This window comes from Alligator mississippiensis, chromosome 11 (assembly GCF_030867095.1).
Source record: "Alligator mississippiensis isolate rAllMis1 chromosome 11, rAllMis1, whole genome shotgun sequence".
Classification (NCBI taxonomy): Eukaryota; Metazoa; Chordata; order Crocodylia; family Alligatoridae; genus Alligator; species Alligator mississippiensis.
In genome coordinates this window covers 33,915,971-33,939,372 of record NC_081834.1, presented here as the reverse complement: position 1 = coordinate 33,939,372, position 23,402 = coordinate 33,915,971, and the positions used below count along the sequence as shown (strand labels likewise).

The window sequence follows — 23,402 nt, the reverse complement described above, 5'->3', positions numbered from 1 at the left end:
CTTTCCCCCCTACATTTTCACTTAGACAAGATTTAACATGAGAAAATTTACATAATGTAACAATTTCTACTTAGGTATACATTATTTTGCGCTTCATTTCTCTATGCTATGCTGCCCTCTCTAGGAATTTTAATTAAAAAAAAAAAAAAAAAAAGGCAATTATCCCATTTCTGAGTTAGCCTATAATAAAGGAAACCCTTTCCCCCTCACAATTCATATTAAAATCCTGTTTAAAATCCTAAAATAGCATCTGCATTTTATCACTAAACACAGAGCTTCAGCTTTCCTTTTACTCCCCACCCTGAAACTCATTTACAATTAGAATTTGGAAGAAGTAGTTTTACAATTCAGTACACAAAAGTACAATTATTTGCATGTAACAGAACTTATTGCTTACAATTATGCCAAAAATGAGAAGCCCCAGAAGACCTGAAAAGGCAAAAAATCTGAACTTTAGGTCTGAAAAGAGCCACCATGTTTTGTTTTTAAACTGCGTGCAGTTTTCTCCAAAAAGATCTCTTGAATGTTAGCAGAAAATAATAACATTTTAATAACTGAAAATATGGAATTAAATGCAAGTGTTAAAACCCAACAATCAAACACACAGGCTGCATTCGGCCTGCAGGCACGTGTGGTCTGTGGCACAGCAAGCCTCTCTGCGGTGCCACAAACTGCACACAGGGAACACGAAAGGGCAGTTTGTCCAAAGTGGGACAATTTGTCCCTCACCAAAGCATGTGTAGGGGCGTGAGTGGCAGCACAAATTTGTGCCGCTACAATTTTTGCCAATGCAAGTACACACCCCTGCACATCTGGACATGGCCATACACTCTCCTTTTGTGGGGTAGGTGTTAAAACATCTATGAGTGAAGACTACAAGTTACACACTAACTAGCTATCTCTCAACATTTAGAAGCAAAATCAAACCATAATGGAAATGTAATTCTACAACAATACAGAGTGGACAATGTTATCCCTGAATGTATGACTGTTTAGAAATCTCACAATTATGGTGTATATATGGCATGAGTTGATGGGCCACAATTATCAAATAATGCAGTGGATTTTCACAAAAGATAGCAATTTCTGATTATTTAAGAGCAAACTCTGAATTCCCAGCTAAGCAAAAGCTAACCAGGAATAGTAGAATTTCCCACTCAGAAAAGACAAACTTTTATTCTCAAAAGCAAAAATGTACTGAAACAAATTTCATAAATGTGCTCTCAGTTGAAGGAAAAGGAGCTGTGATCCTTCAGGAAATATAAAGATCATTTGGAATACACTATATTATCCCACATGAAGCCAGAATACTCCTACTATCCCTCCTTCTAAGTGCTAAAATACTGTAACATTTTTTGACTATTCACACTACATCATGGCTACTTCTATCTTTGACTGTCCAAGAACAGAAGAATAAAGCAGCAAGAGAATTGCAAAACTAACATGAAGAAAACTCCACATAGATTTCACCACTTCATTCGATTCAATGTCAGCTATAACACTATCAAGCACCACACTGAAATCACCCAAGACAACCTTCAGCTCCTACTTACTACTAGCTGTACAAATGCCTATGTTTATTGGCTGCTACTTCTAGGTCTGTTATGCATTTCATCCGCTGGGGAAGGGAGCATGTCTCTACATATGAAGATGTATATACTGAAACCACCACTCCAGTTTTATCACACATAACCAAAGGGCATCTAATGCAATAATTATAGGTACAGTTAGCAGTGATTATTAAGGTGGCCTAACACTCGCCATCTTGAGACTCTCAGCCACAGCCTGAATTTTATGGATGTTCCCAGCAAAAAGTTTCAGCCATTCCAAAGAATGGATGGTGGGAAAAATTCTATTTTTCCTATTAAAAATGCAGTTCATTTAAAAAAAGAAGACACATGAATAAAGCTAGGAAATTATATTTTGGAAAATGAAAAGAAGGTTAAAGTTTCAAAGCCAAACAATAGCAGACAAATGTTGATCCTCTGGATATTGGTGTACATGTAGGCATTCTAGTCAGATGCCTGATGAATCTGTTTGTGGCTGACAAGCCCAATTTGAGAGTGACACAATAGGCATGTCTACACATGCCCTTTAACGCACATTAGCCTATTTTAATGCACGTTAAAGTGTCACAAAAACACCGTGCCCTTTTGCTAATGTGCATTAAAATAGGCTGATGTGCCTTTTTCTAGTACCTCACAATGGAGGTACTAAATTTAATCTGCAGTACCAAAAGTGCATTAATGAATGTGTAGAGATGCCCAGCTTGTTACAAGTTTCACAGATCCATATGTATGAGATGGAGCCCAAATTTATAGCATGCTGCTTCCTTCTTTCTTTAGTTTTTATTGATGTTAGGGAAACAGGATTTTTGGATGCTATTTTGTTTGATGCACTTGCCTCAAATTTCAGGAGTCAGACTAATAGGCAAGTGCATCAAACAAAACAGCATCCAAAAAAATGCTGTTTGCCTAACATCAATAAAAACTATAAAGACCTTAAGCTTTATACGTAGGAAACAACAGGAGTACTCTTGACATGAAAATCAAAAACACCACCAATGGATAGGTTACATGAATAACAAATGGGAGCACTTGTGTTTATGAAGAAGATCACAGTTGGGCCAGATCCTACCAACATTCAAGAACACATCACTTTTGTGAACACTCCCATTGCCTTGAATTTCAAATAAATAAAATCACCTACATGAAGTAGTTTTTCTGGAAAAACAACTTATAATTTCAAATGGAACATCAATCTGGATGCATTATTGAGTCAAATTCCCACTGCAGGAAATGACAAATAGTACAGTAAGGAGTACAGGATCAGACCCACATGCATTTATCTACAAACAAATAAAAAGTAATCCTTGCTTCTCTTCCTACAAACACTTGTTCTGAGTTACAAACTTTAGAGCTCTGAAAATAAACTAACACTTGTGTACAAGAGGAATGACTCAAATACAATGGTCAGTGTAATAAATGGTGAAACACTTGGGCTAACACCATTACCTTCCTTTTTTTTTAACTCTAGAAACATTCAGTTCACTTTAGGTAGGCATTAATAAATGAAAAGTTTCAGTCACGCGTACAGGTGAAAAAGATGCCAAGAAAAGCTATTTTTACCTTTTTGATGCGCTGATTTTTATGGGACCGTGGCCAAATCTCTGCATTCTGTACAGTGCAACGCACAAGTAACAGTAGGTCATCTAAGCTGAATAATTTATATACAAGATTCCCATCCTCAGGAGCTGTGTATTCTGAAGGGTCTTCAGCAAGCATCTGAAGTTCAGCTGGAAGCATTCCTTTGGAGAAAAATACCAGAAAATGACAGGTTTGCACAGCCTTCACGAGAACAATTAGATTCTTTCTCATATCACTAGTTTGTTTTAAACTGAACTTATCTGAAATATAAAATGAGTAAAACTGCATGCCATTCTAGGGTGCATACACCAAATCAAAAGAACATGCTTTTTCATAGTTTCAAATACAGCAACAGTAATTTTTCAGCAGCTGACACTCCTCAGGGCAGGGCTCCTAGATTAACTGCTATTGTGTATCCAGAGGTGCCTGCACATGACATGCAGTCCCTTGCCATGTGCCTTCTCTGACTACTACAATTCTTAGGTTTCAAAGTTGAGATTTCTGTGCTCTCTGGGTACTGAAATAAATAAATAGTTCTATAAGATACTTTACATATGATAAGAGGTTACTGGATTTAATGTTAATCAGCTGATCATAGTTAAACTAAAATTAGAAGTTTCAACTGCTGAAATTCTCATGCACTTATGCCAGATACTTAGCACAGCAAATGGGAGCATAATATTCTGCTTAAAGTGTCTTTGAGAATTGCTGCTCATGTACTAGAGCTTGATGCTGACTTGGCCCAGAACAGTGTTACGAAGGGGCATCAACCCAGTTTGCCAAGTACAAAGCATGGCATGGCTTGAACTGGAAGATCCAGACCTTCAGCTTCAATATGAACTGACACATATATACATTTCAGAGAACCTTTATTAAAAAGGACTCCAACGTGTTCAGTGCTCAGAAACCTCAGGGTACCCTAATGAGATGCTGAATTAATGGATGTCAAAAACAAAACCAAAAAAAGATAATGAACGTATCTGGGATTAGTTATTCATCACTTAACTGAATGAAGTGTAAAATATAAAGAAGCTGGAAATGTGTGCCAGCTTTAAAAGAAAGTAGACTTTATTGTGAAAAAACATTAAATGCTTTTTAACCAGGCCAACACGTCACTCAATATATACAACCAAAGAGAGGTATTTTGAAATCAACCACAACTGAAAACAACTGTATATTAATAAATTTGGGACCCTGCTTCTGGTCCACTGTCAAAAAAAGAAACTAACACCTAGAGGCTTGCTGAATGTTTTTCAGTTTCAAAAGGTCTGCTGAACACCTTAAGACTGCTATTCTTTCAAGTAGTCAGTAGTAGAATAATTACTTCAGGTTTTCCAGCAATAATGATTTGCAACAGGATATCAGATCACAAGGGTCCAACACCTGAATTCCATATTTAGCTGTGTGGAGGTCAATAGGAAAGTAAGCTTACTTACTCTCTCAATTTGGGGTAAGCACAAACACCTATATGCAACAATTCTGATGAATTCAACAAAATGCGTAGAACTTTGAGAAGTTCAGATAAAATTAGAGTACCATATTTACTCAAATATAAGAAAACCCATAATTATAAGAATTATAACCCATAATTATAAGGTCGTACCTTAAGGGGGCGATCTTCCAGGCCCAAAGGATAACAGTCCCTGAGAGAAGCAAGGGGGGTAAGAGCGCTCAGAAACCCCCTTGGCTCAGCAAGGGCATTCAGCAATGCCTGAGGACTAAAAGGGAGGCATACAACCAGTGGAAGGGAGGAGCTATCACCAAGGAGGAGTACTCCTCCTTGGCCCGGGAGTGTAGGAGGGCCATTAGGAAGGCCAAGGCAGAGATGGCACTCAGGCTAGCGTCCAGGATTAAGGACAACAAAGAGTCCTTTTTCAAGTACATTGGGAGCAAGAAGAGGGCACCAGGCAATGTAGGGCCCCTACAAGACACAAACGGTAATCTGGTGGCCACGCCAGACAAGAAAGCTGATATTTTTAACAGTTTCTTTGCCTCTGTTTTCCTGAACAGGGACCAGGATATCCCAGCTACCAGAGATAGGGACAATATTGGGGATAGCTCTATCAAGCCTTCAGTCAGCGCAGATGTAGTTAGGGATCTTCTGGAAGGGCTAGACATTTTTAAATCTGCAGGTCCAGATGCCCTCCACCCAAGGGTGTTGAGGGAGCTAGCAGGGGTCATTGCAGAGCCTTTGGCCCGACTGTATGAGCATTCGTGGTCATTTGGCCAGGTGCCAGGGGATTGGAAACTGGCTAATGTGGTCCCTATTTTTAAGAAGGGGAGGAAGGAGGACCCAAGTAATTATAGGCCTGTAAGCCTCACCTCGGTGCTCAGGAAGCTCTTGGAGAGGATCATCAAGGAGCATATCTGTGGGGGACCTGCAGGGGAGATCATGCTCAGGGGCAATCAGCATGGGTTCATCAAAGGCAGCTCCTGCCAGACGAACTTGATTGCCTTTTACGACCAAGTAACTAAATCCTTGGATGATGGTGTCGCTGTGGACATAGTCTTTCTAGACTTTAAGAAGGCCTTTGACATTGTCTCTCACCCCATCCTCATCAATAAATTAAGTGACTGTGGCATTGATGCCTGCACAGTTGGATGGGTAAAAAATTGGCTGATGGGGCGCACCCAGACAGTAGTGGTGGACGGGTTGTACTCAACCTGGTGAGATGTGAGCAGTGGGGTACCCGAGGACTTGGTCCTCGGGCCCGCACTGTTTAACATCTTCATCAGCGAATTGGACGAGGGGGTGGAAAGCACGCTGTCCAAGTTTGCAGATGACACTAAGATGTGGGGTGAGGTGGACACACTTGAAGGGAGAGAGAGGCTGCAACTAGATTTAGACAGACTACAAAAGTGGGCAGATGAGAATAGGATGGGGTTCAATGTAGACAAATGCAGGGCGCTGCACCTTGGGAGAAGGAATCCACAGCATACATACAGGCTGGGGAGTTCCCTTCTTGAAAGCACAGAGGCAGAAAGGGATCTTGGAGTCATTATTGACTCCAAGATGAACATGAGCCACCAATGCCAGACTGCAGCCAGAAAGGCCAGCCATACCTTGTCATGCATCCAAAGGTGCATCTCAAGCCGGTCCAGAGAGGTGATACTTCCCCTCTGTGCGACTTTGGTCAGGCCACAGTTGGAGTACTGCGTCCAGTACTGGGCACCGCACTTCAAAAGGGATGTGGCCAGCCTGGAGAGGGTTCAGAGGAGGGCCACCCACTTGGTAAGAGGGCAGCAGGACAGGCCTTACGAGGAGAGACTGAAGGACCTGAACCTGTTCAGCCTCAGCAAGAGGAGGCTGAGGGGGGACCTGGTGGCTGCCTACAAGCTCATCAAGGGGGGTCAACAGCAAATAGGCACAGCTCTTTTCTCCCCAACACCACCTGGGGTGACAAGGAACAATGGTAATAAGCTGATGGAGAATAGGTTTAGGTTGGAGATCAGAAGGCAATATTTTACAGTTAGGGTGGCCAAAATCTGGAACCAACTTCCCAGGGAAGTGGTCCTCGCCCCTACCTTGGGCATATTCAAGAGGAGGTTGGACGATCACCTGTCTGGGGTCTTGTGAACCCAGCATTCATTCCTGCCTATGGCAGGGGGTCAGGCTAGATGATCTGTTCAGGTCCCTCCTGACCCCAGCTACTATGATACTATGAAGATGATTCCCCACTAATTAGATTCTATATATGGAAAAATTACACATTTGATATAATTGTCCAGGTATAAAATCTAATCATTGGACATTTTTGTCTTGAATTTGTCAACCTCAAAATGCTACAGCAGAGAAAATACATCTGGAGGGTCAGGTAGCACCATTTGCCTCCTGTCCCCACCAACTTCTTCCTTCTGCAGCCCCTTCCCTCCTCTGTACTGTTGGACCCTGCCCTCCCTGAGCACAGAGAAGTGAGGAACAAATTTGAAAAAAATGACCTTGAAATAAAAATAGCTGTAGCAATTTGCATATAGTACCCATAAACTTAGTTCATCCAGAACTGATGCATTTTGCCTTTTCTGAAACTGATGCAAATTTTAATATAGGTACTCCATAAACACACTTTTGAGCAGCATTTCTGTACCTACTTAGAGTACAAAATATGCATGTTATTAGTTCAAAGGAACTAAGTTCATGATTTACCATATAGTTCATTGGGCTGGGCCCCAGCAGAGTCAACAGCATTTCAAGCCATGATGACTCCACAGCTCAGCACTGCTCAGTATGTGCGTGTACTCCCGATAACCCCAAGAAAGGATCCATGTGCTAATTAGCCCCTCACTCATGATGGCTGGAATTGGACGTTCTTGTCATGAGTCGTAGAATCCTCCAAAAAAAAGATGGGGCAACCTGGTCCAGCTCCACCTCATGGAGGGTGGGGCCATGCTAATCATGTGCGACAGCCTGAGAGAGGGGGTGACAGAGGAATGCCAGATTTTGGGAATGTTTGGGGCCCCATTAGGTGATGTTTGCTAGACATTTAAGGTTGGTGAAAAATCAGGAATAATTGGAAATGTGAAAGAAAAGCACAGTTCAGCTGTGGGAGTGAAGAAGTCAAAATGTATGCAATGTAGTGACTTACCATGACTTGGAAAAACGTGTCGATGCTGAGGGAGCGTACCCAATGGGCACTACAATATGTCTTATTCACATGGGTTGCACTAACCCAGGGAAAGGTAATTATTTGAGCCTATGGGCCACATAGGGAGTTTGGTGAGCTGTGGCAGGGCAGGTTAACACCCCCTGTCACACAGCAGCTCACCAAAATTCCTTAAGTGGCCCCACCCTGTCCACCTGGCCCCGCGCCCTGCCAATGCGGATCCTGTTTGGTACCCATGCAGACTCCAGGATTGTGGGGCAGTGATGGCATAAGGCCAGGACCTGGGGCTAGAGCTGCAATTTGCTTCCTGCATGCCCCTGCCTGCAGAGCCAGTGCCCGTTGCAGGATAATGCAGGCTATGGATTATGGATCTGCTCTGTGCTCAGCTGGGGTGGGGCCAAGGCTGGGATTTGGGGAAGTGGCATTTGGGAATGGGCAGGCAGGGCCAGGATCACAGGGCAGTGACAGAGTGGGGTTGGGGTCCCACGATCCCAAGTGTGGCCCTGCCCACCCGTTCCAGTATTAGATGCTGCTCCCCTGGATCCCAGCTGTGGTCCCATTCTGGCTGAGTGTGGAATGGAGCCATGATTCCCTGCCCACAACAGGTGCTGGTTGTGCGTGCAGAGGTGTGCAGGGAGCGGATCACAGCTCTGCCGAGCCTCGGCCCAAACGATCCCCGCAGTTACAGCACGCTCTGATTTCTCTCTCTCCTCCCCATCTGAACGGTCCCTGCAGCTGTAGCACACCACCTCTCTCTTCCCCCGCTTCCCATCCTCAAACCATCCCTGCAGCTACAGCTGATCCACAATGTCTGGCCCCTTCTGCAGCTTACACCAGCTCCTGCCCCATGTGCTGCAAGCAGCATTTGGGGAGGTGGGGGGGGGGGGGGGAAAAGGTGTGTGGCAGCATCAGCTGGGGACACTGCTGGAAAGTTCCCAGTGGGGATTGGGTGACTGCCCAGGACTGCAGCAGATGCACTGATGCAGCAGCATCAGCTGCAGACCCAGGTGGGCACCCCAATCCCCACCAAGAACCTGCCCAGCCATATCCAAAACTGAAGCCAGCACCCACCTGGTGCTGCTTCCAGCGTGCAGGGTGGGAGATGGTATAAGCTGTGGAAGGGACCAGGACATGTCCAACACGACCCAGCAGTCAGAACTGTTGGTTCCCCAGGGCCAGATCCCATAACTTTGTGGCTTCCCTGAGCCAGATGCAATCAGTTGGCTAGTCAGATCTGGCCCACAGGCCATATTTTGCCCACTCCTGCACTAACCTTATCCTTGTGATAGGTTCCCATCAGCATGACGGCCACATATGGACCATGTGTTTTACAGTCATGCTCGTGCTGGCTGCATTTAGTTAGCTTCATAGTTGGTTTCCATTACTGAGCACATGCTGCTTTTAGCAGCAGTTCAAAGATAGGAATATATTTAATGCAGTTTCCTTGTATGCAAATGTAAAATGACAAGGGGCTTCCCCCTCTCCATGCTGATTGGGGGAAAAAATCCTGTCTAATATTCGAGTAAATAAGTTATATTAAATAAAAAACAAGGCAACAAACTTTGAAGTCTTTGTCTCTGTTTAACTACACTTTTTACCCAGATTTCAGTCCCTATACTATTGCCAACACTACTGAGCCAAACTAACTTTCATTTAGTCCATCACACTACCTTTTGAGAGCTACAGTAACTCCTTTCTATTTTAGTAAGGCTCAAAATCAACCCCTAAAAAGACTGGCTCAAAGGCCAAAGGCCATCATGCCTACTCTCTGAATAGACCAGGAGTAACTAACACTATCCTTCAGTTATATCCAATACAAAAAGAACAGACTCTTCGTAATTAGCAAAACAAGTAGCTCCGGCTGGAAAATTCCCACTGAAGCATGTTTTCATTTAAAATGCTCATTCTTTAGGACCAAGATATTTCACAGAAACGTATCTGCAGGGATCCTGGTTTTCTCTGATAAAAAAACCCAAAACATCCAAATCTTCAGATATATAAAAAAAAATAAAAAATCCACATTTTTCCATGATTAAAATGAAACACCACTATCTATATAGTGATCAACATTAAATCCAGCTGATCAACATTAAATCCAGTAACATCTGTCCAGGAGTCAGATCTGAGAACCCTGTGGAAGAGCGCCAAGCAAAAAGCCCCAGCCTGAACCGGGCTCTCAGAGGTTCTAAATGACCCTGCCAAAGAGCTGAGAGTCCTGCTTCTTAAGCTGCGAGGCTCTTGGCTCAGCTGTGGTTCTTGGGGAATTCTTGCTCCTACTGACTACAGCAATAATAAGCCTAGAGACCATGGGAGCTAGGACTAAATGAGTATAATTTCTTTTCAAGATTTTAAAGCAAAATATTTCAGGTCCTTCAAATCAACTAATCTCTTATGTGCTGTTCCTTAGCATTTCTAAACTTAACACATCTCATTCCAAATTGGAAAGGATTTTTCAGGATTCTGAGATTACAAATTGAAATTCTGTGGGAAAACAGCTAAGCAGAAAACAAGGCATTTGTACCTATTTTGCTTTAAACATAAGACTACAAATAGAAAAATCAGATGACTGATTTTCAATTATGTAAAAGAGAACTGAGCCCTTGTTTATTTAACATAGTTATAAAAAACCCAAACAATTAATTTTTATGAAGATAAATAATGCAGACTTTTACTGGACCCAAATTTATAATACCCAATACTTAGAGTCCCAAGTCTCCTTTGTGGCCTGATGCATAAAGAAAAAACCATCTTGGCCCAAAAGTTTGGGCAGTGAATTGTTTGTTTTCCCAATAGTAAAATAAAAACCAACTGATATTTCTTGTATATTTTCCCCACAAGTATCAATAATGCTACAAGCATTTTCTATGCAACATATGCAACTAGACAGATTTTTCACTTTTTCCTCACATATAAAAGCTCCCCTCCCAAACATTAACACTTTGGTTCCTCCTAGTGTTTTCAACAGAGCCAAATTCAATTGCTGTGGCTGCCTTTTCTTAAAACTTTTGCTCCTTACTTCCAAGCCGACTTCCCAACCAGATTCTTACCCTTCCAAGCTCCCTGAAAATGTGAAGTCCACGTAAGCTTAGGCAAGCTGCCTGCATTTGCAGTAGTGCTCTGCTCAGACTCCATGCTGGAAAATAGAAATGGTTTCAAAGGTGGTGGTATGTGGTTTGCTGTAGGATTAGAACTTTTATCAATGCTGACTGGCAGCTGCTCCTGAGCTTTCGGAGAAGGAGGCTTGAGAAGTTCAGTTTGCATTTTTAAAATCTGTCCAACGGGATCAAACTCTTTAGACAGCTTTTTTGAAGGTTTCTTGGGGGTGTTTTTCCCCAGATCCTGGGACTCTGAAGAATTAGCAATGCTTGTTGGTGGAAGCTGCATGGGAGAAGATGATTTGGGCCTATCTGCTACAGGATTTGGATTAGAACAGAGCACAGCTGCTTTGCAATAACCAAGATTTTTACTTTCCACATCAATAATCAAACGTTCTTCATCCGAGTCGCTACCACACAAAGAAACAAGTGTTTCATTTGCTTCTGCAGATTCAGGTTCTCTCCTGAAAGTATCAGGTTTAGCCAAGGAATTTAATTTTGTATCACTGTCCACTACTTCTTCTGTGGTTACACCATGTTGCTCATTATGCAACTCAATTTTATCCAAATCTAAGCCTTTATATAAGGTACTGTTTTCAGAATCTGGGCAGGTGGTGTCACATGCTGGAAGCTGCGCCTCATTAGGATTCTGTAAATTGCCACATTCTGAAAATTCTTGCTCATAAATTTTGCTTCTTCCCACTTCAGCAAACTTGCTTACCAACTGCTTCTCCATTTTCAGTTTTTCTGACAGAATTTTTCCTGGATCAACTGGTTTACTATGAGGACTTTCTGCTTTGGATGTCTTCAAGGGCTTAGATGTTGCTCCAAAAGTTTCCAGTTCTGTAAAATCATTGTCAAAGTTCAGATCGATTTGGTTTGAAATTTGAAAGTTTCTAGCCTCACAAGTATCAGAAGACATCTTCAAATGGAAGAGAAAAAAATTCATCAGTAATAAAATATATCAATCACAAAATAAAGCAGAGTGCTAAATCCAACAAGAGAGACGCACAAAATGTTTTTCCATCTAGGCATTATTTAAACATGTGAAAAAAATTGTATGCATAATTTTTAATTATGAATTTGTTGCGAGATATCTCTTCAGTTATTTATTGTGAAATCTCTCTTTAAGCGTCAGAGCCTTCTAAAAACTAGGAAGGGTAAAAAATATAGTGTAACAAAGTCACCTGTGTAAATAAATCAAAGAAAATAAGCCTTAGTGATGAGACTACAGTATGGCAGAAGCATTTAAAGAAACTAGGTCCCTGTTTAAATCAAGTCCAGAAAACAGTAACTGGGGGAAAAAACTAGGTTTTCTATTATTACCACAGATCATGTACATCTAGGAAAGTAAGCTAACATATGCTTATAACAGATGAAGCAACATACATTCCACTGAAACATGTTTTCCTCAACCGGCTTATCCATCAACACCATGGACATTGGAGCGTATGATTTTTTGGACACCAGAAAGTTCAGAGTAATTTCATGAAACATTTGGTTCTTCTCTCTCATTGTCATCTCTTTTTTTGGAAGAGGTGAGTCAACGTAAACCACTTTGACTGGTTTGCCACCTATTACAAATGAAAGAGTAAATAGCCAATACAATGAAAAAAGATTATTAGATAATATTATTATACATGTTCCCTCACCTCCACATGTGTTCAAAACCATTTTGTAGCTGCAACAGAAATGATTACATCAGCCTTTTCTATTACTAGCCTATGAGGAAAATCCATCTAACAATAGTCAAAGTTATGATGGTCCCATTGCAGCAATACACAACATTAACAGTTTATCTCAGTTTCACATACAACTCAAATGCAGGTCTAAACAGTGAATTTGCAAAATTAGCATCTTGGGGTTCTATGTTCACAATAGCTTACATATCAAACTTAATTAGTTTGCATTAAAAACAAAGATTTCCCGTCAACACTGGCTCCAAGAAGTGAAACTAGGCTCAGAGGCTAGTTTGGCTCATTACATTTCATGTCTCATTGCCATAAGAGGAAATTTTGCAACTTAAATTATATCCACAGCTATGTTTGGCTGTGCTACACCATTGTCTTCCGTGTGACAACTGTTAGCCTTAATAGGTTTGCATTTGTGGGGCTGACATTATTTAGACATGCCCTTCCCATTTTATAGAAAAGTCAGTGAAATGCAACGAATGCATAATCCAACTATACTACTTTTACAGAGTAAGTTTTGGTAAAACTGAATTTTAAACAGAAAAGTGCATTTGGAAATTTCATTCCCATGCAGACAAATACTCCAACATACTATGAGACCTATTTAAGTCAAAGTATTAATTTATAATTCTGAAGACTAAAACAAATTATCAACTAGGTATGAATTAAAATATATAACATATAACAATAGATAATTATGTTACATATGTAAATCCTTGAAATTCGCAGGTATTTTTAATCACTCCCTCTCAATTTCCTTTTGCCAACTCCTTCCTTTGTTTGAAAATCCCAAGGTTAGCCATTGGTACTGGATTGTGAAGTACTTCAGCAATCTCAAGACAATATTGCTACAAACTTAGGGAAAATATACAACAACAACAAGCTAACTGATATATTAAAAACAAATGAGGAAACCTATATAGATGCTCCCATCAGGGTGCTTCTGCCCCCCAAAAATTGTGTTGATGATTTGATTAGTTTAGGCTAAACTATACTTTTTTCCCCTACTAGCAGGAGTTTGTTTCACCATTATGCAGTATTTACTTCATATTATTAAAATAAATCTAGCTTCTTCAATTCCAGGAAATTCTTGCTAATGCATTTTGTGAAAACCACAGTGTTTTTCTAAAGCTTAAAAGGACTTCTTTCTTATTACAAAAATCAATTCTCTGATACCATTCCTGTCATACTATATTTCATAACCGCTGTAAAGGACACATTTATACTTACTTCTCAAAGAGAGGAGCTCACAATTTTAAAAAGCAGAAGGGCATTTCATCACAAAGATGTTATTCAGAATACTGTGGGTCCAAACTCAATGTTAATTGCAATATCTCTAGAGACTGTTACTATTCTCAGTAATGAGGTGGAACATGGTCTAGAAAACTATTAGATGACTTTGCTATCAGTTTCTCTCCTTGACAATAAAGGACAAACCATCGCAAGTGTTTTTAAAAGTTTACTTTTTGTGATAACTGCAGTAAAATTAGACATTTTTCTTCTAATAATTAGCTTCATGGCCTATTTCCAGATTATTGTAGCAAACTGACTATTTTTCCTTATAAATTTATGAGCTGTATTAATAAGAATCTAACTACATCAATACAACTCATTTTTTAAATTTAAAGAGAGTAATATTTGAGCAGAAATGACATAACTGCATATTAAATAGCTATTTATTCATGAGGCATCAAAATAAAAAAAAGCTGAATTTTCATGTTTTGGGGGTTTTTTTTAGGTACATGAAAGAAAAACTCAGAATATGCAGATTAGGTACCACATTAACAAAGTAATATAAGGCAACAGTCAGGCCCTGGTGGAAGTGGATGCCACCTCACAGCCAGCATCAGTACAGTTAGAGTTAATAGGTGCTCTGTAACTAAAATTCTGCTGTTGGTGTATGGCCTAGTGGCTGCACTGGACCACAGGAGTAAAAAACCACTTTGGTCAGAAAGGTCTGACCAGAGATCTGTTAAACATTCAAACTGTTATTTTTATTTATTTTGTTTTATTATTATTATTATTATTTTTTTTTTTTACAGAATTAGCTCTGTTATATAATAGCTACATTTTTACAGAAACCTACCTAATATAGATAAAATACTCTGAATGATGATAGGAAGTATAAATATTCTGAATGGTGATGGGAGATCACACTACTTCTTTTTTAAACTCGATTTCTGCTTGTGGTATCTCTGGGTATATCAAGGAATCCCCAACAAGGTTGTCACTTTTGAAAATGATTAAACATGTTGAAAACAAAAACAAAGAAAATCTAAGTAAAAAATTTTGTAAAGCCTTAGTACAGGGGCGGTCAATTATTTTGGCTAGGGGGCCACTTAATTTTGGTGAGTTGCTGAGGGCTGCAAGATTAGCTCCGCCCCTTGACAGGTCCCCTGCCCCTGGTTGCCATCTTAGGACCAGAAGTCCTGCCCTTAACCCCTGCCCTTTGCCACCAGAAAGCCCCTCCCCTTGCCCCCAAAATTACTCCTGTTGGGAGGGGGGAGGAGGGGGTTGCTATCTTGGAACCAGAAAAAAACCCAAATCACATACTGAAAGTCAAACATCTATTATACTTTAATTTTATTTAAGGATTGTTAAACAATTAAAACTTTTTATCATGATTAGCTGCGTGATTAAAAAAAAATAGTCACAATTAATCGTACATCTGGCTTGAGGCTGCCCCTGCAGCACTCCATAGGGGGCCATGCCGTGCTCACTCCCACTGGGGAAGCCTGAGCCGGGCTCCTGCTGGCACCCCAACCAGGCACTGCTCTGCAACCCCTGCCTCTAGTGGCAGATCCTACTCCTGATCTCGGCCCTACTGTGGTGTGCTGCCCCAGGCGAGCAGCTTCAGCTGGGTGGCTCCTACCTACTGCACATGGTTCTGGCTTGAGCAAATTAAGCCAGTGTGTGGGGCTCCTGGTCACCTTCCCAGAAGCTGGAGTCGGAGCCCTGTGCACTGGGGCAGGAGTCCAGCTGAAGCTGCTCGCCTGGAGCAGTGCAGTGGCAAGATAAGGAACAGGAGCTGCCACTGGAGGTGGGGAAACAGAGCAGCACCTGGCTGGGCCACAGGTATTGGTGGGAGTGAGGCATTGGCTGCTCCAGTACAAGTGGGTGGAGCTCGCCCCAGTGTGGACCGCTGCAGGGGCAGCGCAGACCCTGCTGCCCAGGTGTGCTCTGCTGCGTGTGCCCCCTGCCCCACCTCACCCACAGCAGGCTCCTAGGACCTAGCTCCCAGGCAACCCCCAACTGCGCACACACACATCCTGCAGAGGGCAGAGGCATGTGATCCCAGCTTTGCCCACCCCTCCCACTCCTGAACACTGCTCCCCACCTCCCACAGCCCCACCAAAGGGAGTTTTGGTGAGCTGTTGCAGCGGAGGGGGTGCCTATTACAACTCGTCAAAACTCCCCATGTGGCCCTCGGGCCCAAATCATTGCTCACCCCTAATCTAAGTGGAATCCTCTTGATTTGTTTTTAATTTGCTCAAGCATTCTATATTTTTTGTTGGTATTAGAAAAGCTAACTGAAAAGTCTTGAAAGATGCTTCTGAACAACCCAGTAATTTTCCATGAGGGGAAGCAACAAAAAAAAAAAAAAAAAAAGGGCTTTTGCTAGTCTCTCTCTTTTTCTGCTTGCTTGTTTTTGTTTTCCATTTATCTTTTTCTTTGCTTTATTTTACAATCCTAGCTCTGAACAACAAAAGTAAAAACTCTCATCGCATTTCTTGGAGTTTACCATCTGAATCTAGACTGCAGACTTGGCCTGCATGCAGAAATTAATTTCTACCAAAATAAGTTTCTGTTAGAAAAACAGCCTGGGAGCTGGACTGTATAGATATTCCTCCAGCCCCATGACTGAAGAATTCCACAGGCAAGCTCTCCAACTAGGGAGCAATGGAGGGCTGATCCCTGGGCCACCCCTGCGCTGAGGGAAATCCCAATAATTGAATGGCAATTTAAAATCCAGAGGGGCAGGAGCTGAACATGCGGAGGAGGCTTTCCCTAGCCTGGCTCCCTGTGGCAGGGCACTGTGTGTGCCTGCCACTTTAAGGGCCTGGAGCCGGCAGCCACCAGGTGCCTGACGAGGGCAGCCATTTTGGAGCTAAGTGCTGCCTATATAAACAGGGCAGTTTGGCTGCTGGAGGTCAGGCAACAACATTGCCTGGCCGGAGGGCTGCTGAGATCATCTGGAAGTAAGGGAGGAGCTGTAGGGGATGAACAGGAAGCTCCTGGTCCTGGGCATGACCTAAAACTGCACCGTGCCGGGAGTGGGTGGCCTGGTGGGGCTCTCAGTGGTGCGGGAGCCCCCAGGAAATGCCAGGCCAGTTACCACCCTGGTGAAAGCTGGGTCGGGGCGCCTTAACCCCTAGTCCCCACCACCGGGTGGGTAACCCTGTGTTTGTGAACGGCCCAGAGGGCGGACCTTGGGAGAGAGTGAGGGGCTAGAGACCCGACCCGAACAAGAGAGTACCCTCGACTGGCCAATGCTGGGGCCAGGACCAGGAGGGTCAAAAGGGCCGGAGGCCCACCATGAGGGATGCCCAAGAGCCGGGGGCCTGTGGTTCTGACTGGCCTGGAGGTGGGCCAGGGCTGGTAGCCGAAGGTCCCGGGGGGACCACACCCAAGAGGGGAAAATGGTTTCGGGGGGCTAGGTAGCCTGAATGAAGGCAGAGAGGCCGTCTGATTGGAGGGATCATGGAGGGGTCCTGTTAGGATCATTCTGGGGCCCAGCGTGGGGGCCGGTGAGGATGTAAACACCAAGATGCCATCTGCGAGGCTTGGGCTGTGGTGTAGGGGAGGAAAGGAGCCGCAAAGAGTGCCCCCTGGCATCGGGGCACCAAAATGGGCAGCCTCCCGCTTGAGTGACATCAATTAGTGAATCAATTAACACCAAGGCGTGGCGGGCAAGAAGGCGGGCGGTTGGCCCAAGAACAGGTGGGCGGGCCACGGAGATCGGCCCTGAGAAGGCCCCCTGTTACACTCCCCTTTCCTCTTTGCCACCCAGCTGAATGGTGGGGCAGCAATTTAAAAGCCAGCACCTGGAAATGAGATCCTTGAGCCCTGCTACCAGCCACTGGCCTTTAAAATAAGCTGCCCTGCTGGGAGATAGGAAGCTGACAAGAGCTAACAACCCCGCCTGTCCTCCCCCCATCTCTTCTTGAAACCAAGGACTATCCAACCCAGGGAAAAGGCAGGGAGTGATAGCTGCTACTCCCCTCACCTTCCAGTCTACGGGACTGGAGGAGTAGTTTCTGCCTTGCCTTTTCAAGAGAGGGATCACCCTGGTCTCCAGACGACTAGGAGCCTTCCTCCCAGTCCCCAGAATGGGATAAACTGAGAGAAAGTATATATATGTTCAGTCTCCTAGGGAATACTATCTCAGGAACAAGTTAACTTAACCCTGGTTGCTTCCCAGTTATTTTTCTCCTGAAGAAGACATTTTTGCTTTGGGAAAAGAAAAAAACCAAAACAAACTTTACCATCTGTACGCTTCAATTTCTGCCAGGAGAATGGCAATTCTGGTAGAAAATGAAAGTCTGTACCTGGCCTTTGCCTATTTGTCCTGAAAATGGATCTACTGGCCCCAGAAAAATCTCACCCAGCTATTATATTATACCTCTAAACTTACCTTCTCTTCCCTGTGTTTAAACAGACCAGGTTTGATATACCTGAGGAAAAGAGTCACAGCTCTCTAATGAAACTGCTTAAAATAACCACCCTATCTCTACCATTACATCATAAAACAAGCACGTTTTTGTTATCTGTTAATCTGTGTTATCCTTAATTGACAAAAAGTGTAAACACTTCATAAACAGGCTTTCAGAACACTCTGACTGCATCATTACCACTCCATCATTAAGAAACCTTATAAAAATTGTAGAAGTTACATATGAGACAGTTAAAAAGACTCTTAACACCCTGCACTAGCTAGAAGGTACAAAAACATTATTTAAGTCAGGGATGACCAATCTATTGTTTGAGAGCCACAAGTGGCACAGGCAGGCTCTGTGTGCAGCAAATCAAACAGGGAGCAAAGGGCAAGGAGCAGAAGCCAGAGCAGTAGAACAAGCAAGGCAAAGGGATCAGAGTGACACTTGATGGAGAAAGGCTAACTTGTGACACACCTGCAAAAAAGTTGGTTCTCACTTATCTTAAGTAATATATCAACACCCAAGACAGATACACGTACTATTTTAGCCCAGATTTCAAAAGGATTACTGAAGGAAATGCATGTATATTTACTCACCTGGAGAACCCATTATTAAGAGCAGGGATAGACAACCTGTGACATGTCCCAAAAGTGGCACGGGCCATCTCTGTGTGTGGCACATGACAGATCAGGGAGGGGCCAGGCAGCACAGTGGCAAATAGGGTAGGGAGCAAAAAGCAGAGCAGCAGATCACTCAGGGAGTACAGGGCAGGACTGCAGATTGGGTAGGGGAAGGAGACTGGAGTGACACTCAGGGCTCAATTTGAGGCACAACTGGCAAAAATGCTCGCTCCCACTGATTTAGACTCTACTGTACAAGGATTTTCAAATTCTCTGCTCTTTCACCTAGAAAGGGATTATGAAAACGTAAATCAAGTTAGGTGACTTTGGACATCATTAAGTTGGTATGAAAATATACCATACCTTCAACAGGAATCATTTTAACAGAAACTGGAATTTCCCACTGTTCCTTGTAGTTCAGTCCATGATTATTCAGCAAAGTAAACAATGATCGACTACTTAAAACTACTTGAGGATGATATTTCAAAGCAAGTTTTTCTGCATTAGAATCTAAACTAATATCCTAAAAAGAAAGAAGTGAACAAATGAAATTAAGAATTACCACATACTTACTACAATATTCAGACATAACATCAGGGTGGGATTTAAAAAGAAAAGTTAGGTGACACCCTGTATGTATTTTCCAAAACCTAAACACACATCTTGTAGAACAAAAGTTCTCAGTTATGTCTTTTATTAGTTTTTCTTTCTAGGAATTTCTGTGAATAAAAAAGGATAAACCTAAGCACATATTCTATCTTTATAAAAGACTTCAATTAGTACTTTGGCCCAGATGTATCTCAAATAAAAGCACGTAAGACAATATGAAATTCATTTCAATTAAAGGAGCATAGCTTCTTCTTGATCATTGGAATACTAGAAAATGTTCTTATACCTATGACTTAAGTGGATGTCTTGCAGATCTATTAATAGCACTAAAAACAGTTCCCAAATGAAAAATCCTAAGGTAAAGTTAGAACTGCAATGGGTGGTTTAAAAGCAGAAATATGATACAAAATATTAAAAAAAAAAATTGCTACTAGTCCATGACATGCAGCATTAAAAAATTTGTAAGCAATTATGCTGGGGGGGGGGGTGTCTCCCCATTAACCTTAAGAACCTTTGTGATCGTCTTTGAGGGGGTTGTCTTTCCACATGTTACATGGGGAAAAAAACAACTCTTCTTAGAATTGAATAAACACAGTAAAAAATGTCAAAAGTCTGTGAATGGAACAATTGTTCCATATCTCTATGTTTATGGATGAAAGCTAACAACAACCTCAAATATCTGTTCAATGAATACATTAGAAAGCATCCTAAGAAATTCTGTAACCTAGAAATTTAATTCAAATTCTCTGGCAAACAAATTCTTACCAAGTTAATAAAAATCTCCTCAAAGTGGGAAAAAAAAAGTATGGCTGTCAATTAATTGCAGTTAATGCACATGATTAACGCATTAATCAGTTCTTGAGTTAAGTTTTTTTAATGCGTTAATCGCGCATGTGGTTTTGGAGCCCACACCTGGGCTTTGCTCTGCCGCCTCCGGGCTGCCCAGTGGTGGCAGCACAGAGGACAACAGGGCAGCCTGGGTATGGGCTCCGGGTGGCTGCAGCTGGGTTGGGGGAGGGGAGGAAGTCCCTATGGCGAGGGAGGAAGTGGGGCAGGAGCAGGTGCTGGGGTGAATGGGAACCCACAGCAGGTCATGGGATGGAGCCACAGGAAGCTCATACAGAGGCGTCGGGGGGAGGCGGGGCATGCCTCCCCCCTCCTGTGTGCAGCCCTGGAGGCATGGAGGGTACGTGCCCCCCAGATGTGTGCATGGGGCGGAGGCAGGCTGCCTGCTGCAGGCTGGAGCTTTGCGCCCTGCTGCCTTTTCCTTGGAAGCTGCACACTGGCCGCACTGCGTGTCCCCTGCAAGCCTGGCAGAGGGAGGCATAAAATAGTGTCACGTGGCTCCCAGGGCAAAAGCAGGAGGGTGCAGATCCCCAGCCTGCCTCTACCCCATGCACAAATCTGGGGGGCACATGCCCCCCATGCCTTCCCTAAGGGTATGCACAGTGGTAGGGAGCCACCCCTCTCCCCTCCCCGGACTCCTGGATGAGCTGCCTGCAGCTCCATCCCATGATCTGTCCCAAACCTGGGTCCCATTCACCCCGGCACCTACCCCTGCCCCTCACCGTGGGGGGCCTCTATACGCGCCCCCAATCCCTTCCCCTCTCCAGACTTACCATCATAGCACTGTCTGCATATGTGTGTGTCTACTGCTCACTCCCAAGCCACAGCCCCCCCAGCCCTGCTGCTACTGCCCCTCACTCCTGACCCACAGTACCCCACATCCCACCAGGGTGTGTGGGGACCCTTTATCCCCAGGCTCCAACCCCCCACTCCCCTCCACACACCCATAGTCCCCCCCCACACCTCTTCCATACAAAGTATGTGCATAATTTTCAGTTTATAGCCATGCAATTGTGATTCATTGTGACTTTTTTTTTAATCGTGCAACTAATTGCAATAAAATTTTTTAATAGTTTGACAGCCCTAAAAAAAGGTCTCTTGTTTTCCTTTGTGTAGTCTTTCTCATATACACACACACACACGTATGCTTGTGCATGTGTGAAAGAAAGACTACAAGTCTGGGTGTACAAGTATAAAATGACTGGTTTTGTTTAGTATGCATTAGCCAAGTATGAAATTGCAAAGGTACATTTTTAAAACAGAAATTTTCAAAGACATTTGCCTATATTTTCATTTATGGGTAAACATGCATTTCACCACTTTTATTAAGGAACTTGCTCAAAGAACTATTTAAAAATAAGCACACCAAAAGAACTGTAAAGTATACTGCAACCAATGGCTCTATCTAAATTCACTAGAAATTACAGATGGCTGACTTGTCAAATTCTCACCTTCTTACCCAATGTACGGTGAAATGAATGGAAGACGTCCATTGACCTCATCAGGCACTTCATCAAGCCTATATACATACTACATTGTTCTCCCAACATTAAAGACAGACAAGAATAATATATCTATATTTTCTTAAATATATGTTTACGATTAAAAAATAGATTACTCACATTGTGTATCACTGAAGCTCTCTGTTCTGGAGTCAGGATAGATGCTATAGTTTTATAATCTTTCTGTAGCTGTGCAGGCATGACAGGAAAGCGTACTTTAGCAAATTGAGCCTTTCCCTTGAATAAAAAATAAACAAACCCAACTTTATCAGGTCTTTATAATGGCGATACTGATGAAATATTAGCATTTTAGAATGAAAATATTATGGTCTACAGAAATACCTTATTAATATATGACCATATTTTTAAAACTATAAATATAAAATAGTTACTTTCTAATTTCCAGGATAATTCAGTTAATTAAACCCAAGCAACATGTTTCTAAGCAGTAACCTGTAGTCTAAGCATGGAATAACAGTCACAATTATCTTAGCAAAATAATGAAATACATCTTAAATTGTTTTTATCTAAACAAGTATACATATTTATAGAACATTACCAATACAAGAAGACATTTTTCCAATTTAAAGCTCAGCTCTGTGCTAAATTTGCCTCCCATGATACTGGTGATCTCTTGGAGCATGTAAAACTCAGGGTACCTCTTCACATGTCCAATACATGCACTCAATAGTTGCTAGAGAAAAGAAAAATAAAAGCATTAAGCAGCCCAACTACCAGTATGTTTCTTGACAGTTTCACAAAAATTAAAATATATTTTGAACACAAAGCAGTTACATTTGCTCATATTTTCACTTATGGAAAAACATTTATTTCACCCATTTCTATTAAGGACTTTGTTCAAGGTAACTTCTTATTCTTTTTAGTAATTCAGCTACACAAACTGCTGTATAATACAAAAAGAAAAACGGAGGCCAAGAGGAAGTTTTATTACTGTTATTTTTTAAAGCACTGTTTTTTTTTTAAGGGAGGTCAACTTTCATGACAGAGCCAGACCAACAGAAGACTCAGACTCAAAAGACACAAGGCCTAGAGTCTATTCATCTATTGTTGGCTTGCTGAGCATGCTATATAAGGTAAAAGGTCCAGATTTGAGAGACTGGCATTACAGGTACAAATGCCACAATACAGCGTATTTTCTTGCAAACAACACACACCTTTTTTCCAAAAAAATCAGCTGCTGGGAAGCAGGGTGCATGTTTTAAGTGACTCAGTATAGTAGCAGCAATTTCTGCAGAAGGAAGCTCTGCTCAGGTAAAAAGAATGTAACCCTGCACTTACCACAGGAAGCAAGTGTGGCTCCCCAGTTGCTGGCTGTGATCAGTAGAAGGCTTTTCCCTTTAGGCAGAGGCTGAACCTGCAGAAGCTGTGACTGGCTTGGTTCTGCTGTATTTTCTAAAGCAGAGCCAAGCCCCAGGCTGAGTGGCCCTCAGTTGACTCCACAGGTGCTGCTGCTGGTTGCCCATTCAGCTCAGCTTGAGAACAGGAAAGTGGCTGGGCCACTTGGCTCAGCCAGCAGCACACCCAGCTTTGCTCCCACTTACTGCAGCTGTCTGTGCTTTCCCTATGAAAATACTAATACTTTCAGTATCTTCAAGGAAAAATCCTTTTTTTTCC

At 42.5% G+C, this 23,402-nt stretch overlaps 1 protein-coding gene across 5 annotated transcripts in view; it reads right to left on the bottom strand.

The window, feature by feature from the left end:
* ICE2 (interactor of little elongation complex ELL subunit 2) overlaps window positions 1-23,402 on the bottom strand; it is a 56,374-nt gene that overhangs the window by 15,756 nt on the left and 17,216 nt on the right. For all 5 annotated transcript variants that reach the window (XR_009455623.1, XM_059714791.1, XM_019477741.2 and 2 more), the window contains exons 5-10: window positions 22,327-22,461; window positions 21,888-22,004; window positions 19,174-19,333; window positions 12,232-12,416; window positions 10,795-11,764; window positions 3,129-3,307 (exon numbers count right to left, since the gene is read on the bottom strand). Coding sequence is in view for 4 of the 5 variants with exons in the window: in XM_059714791.1 (XP_059570774.1) it covers window positions 3,129-3,307; window positions 10,795-11,764; window positions 12,232-12,416; window positions 19,174-19,333; window positions 21,888-22,004; window positions 22,327-22,461 (1,746 nt within the window). In the remaining variant the exon portion in view is untranslated. The remainder of the gene's footprint in view (window positions 1-3,128; window positions 3,308-10,794; window positions 11,765-12,231; window positions 12,417-19,173; window positions 19,334-21,887; window positions 22,005-22,326; window positions 22,462-23,402) is intronic.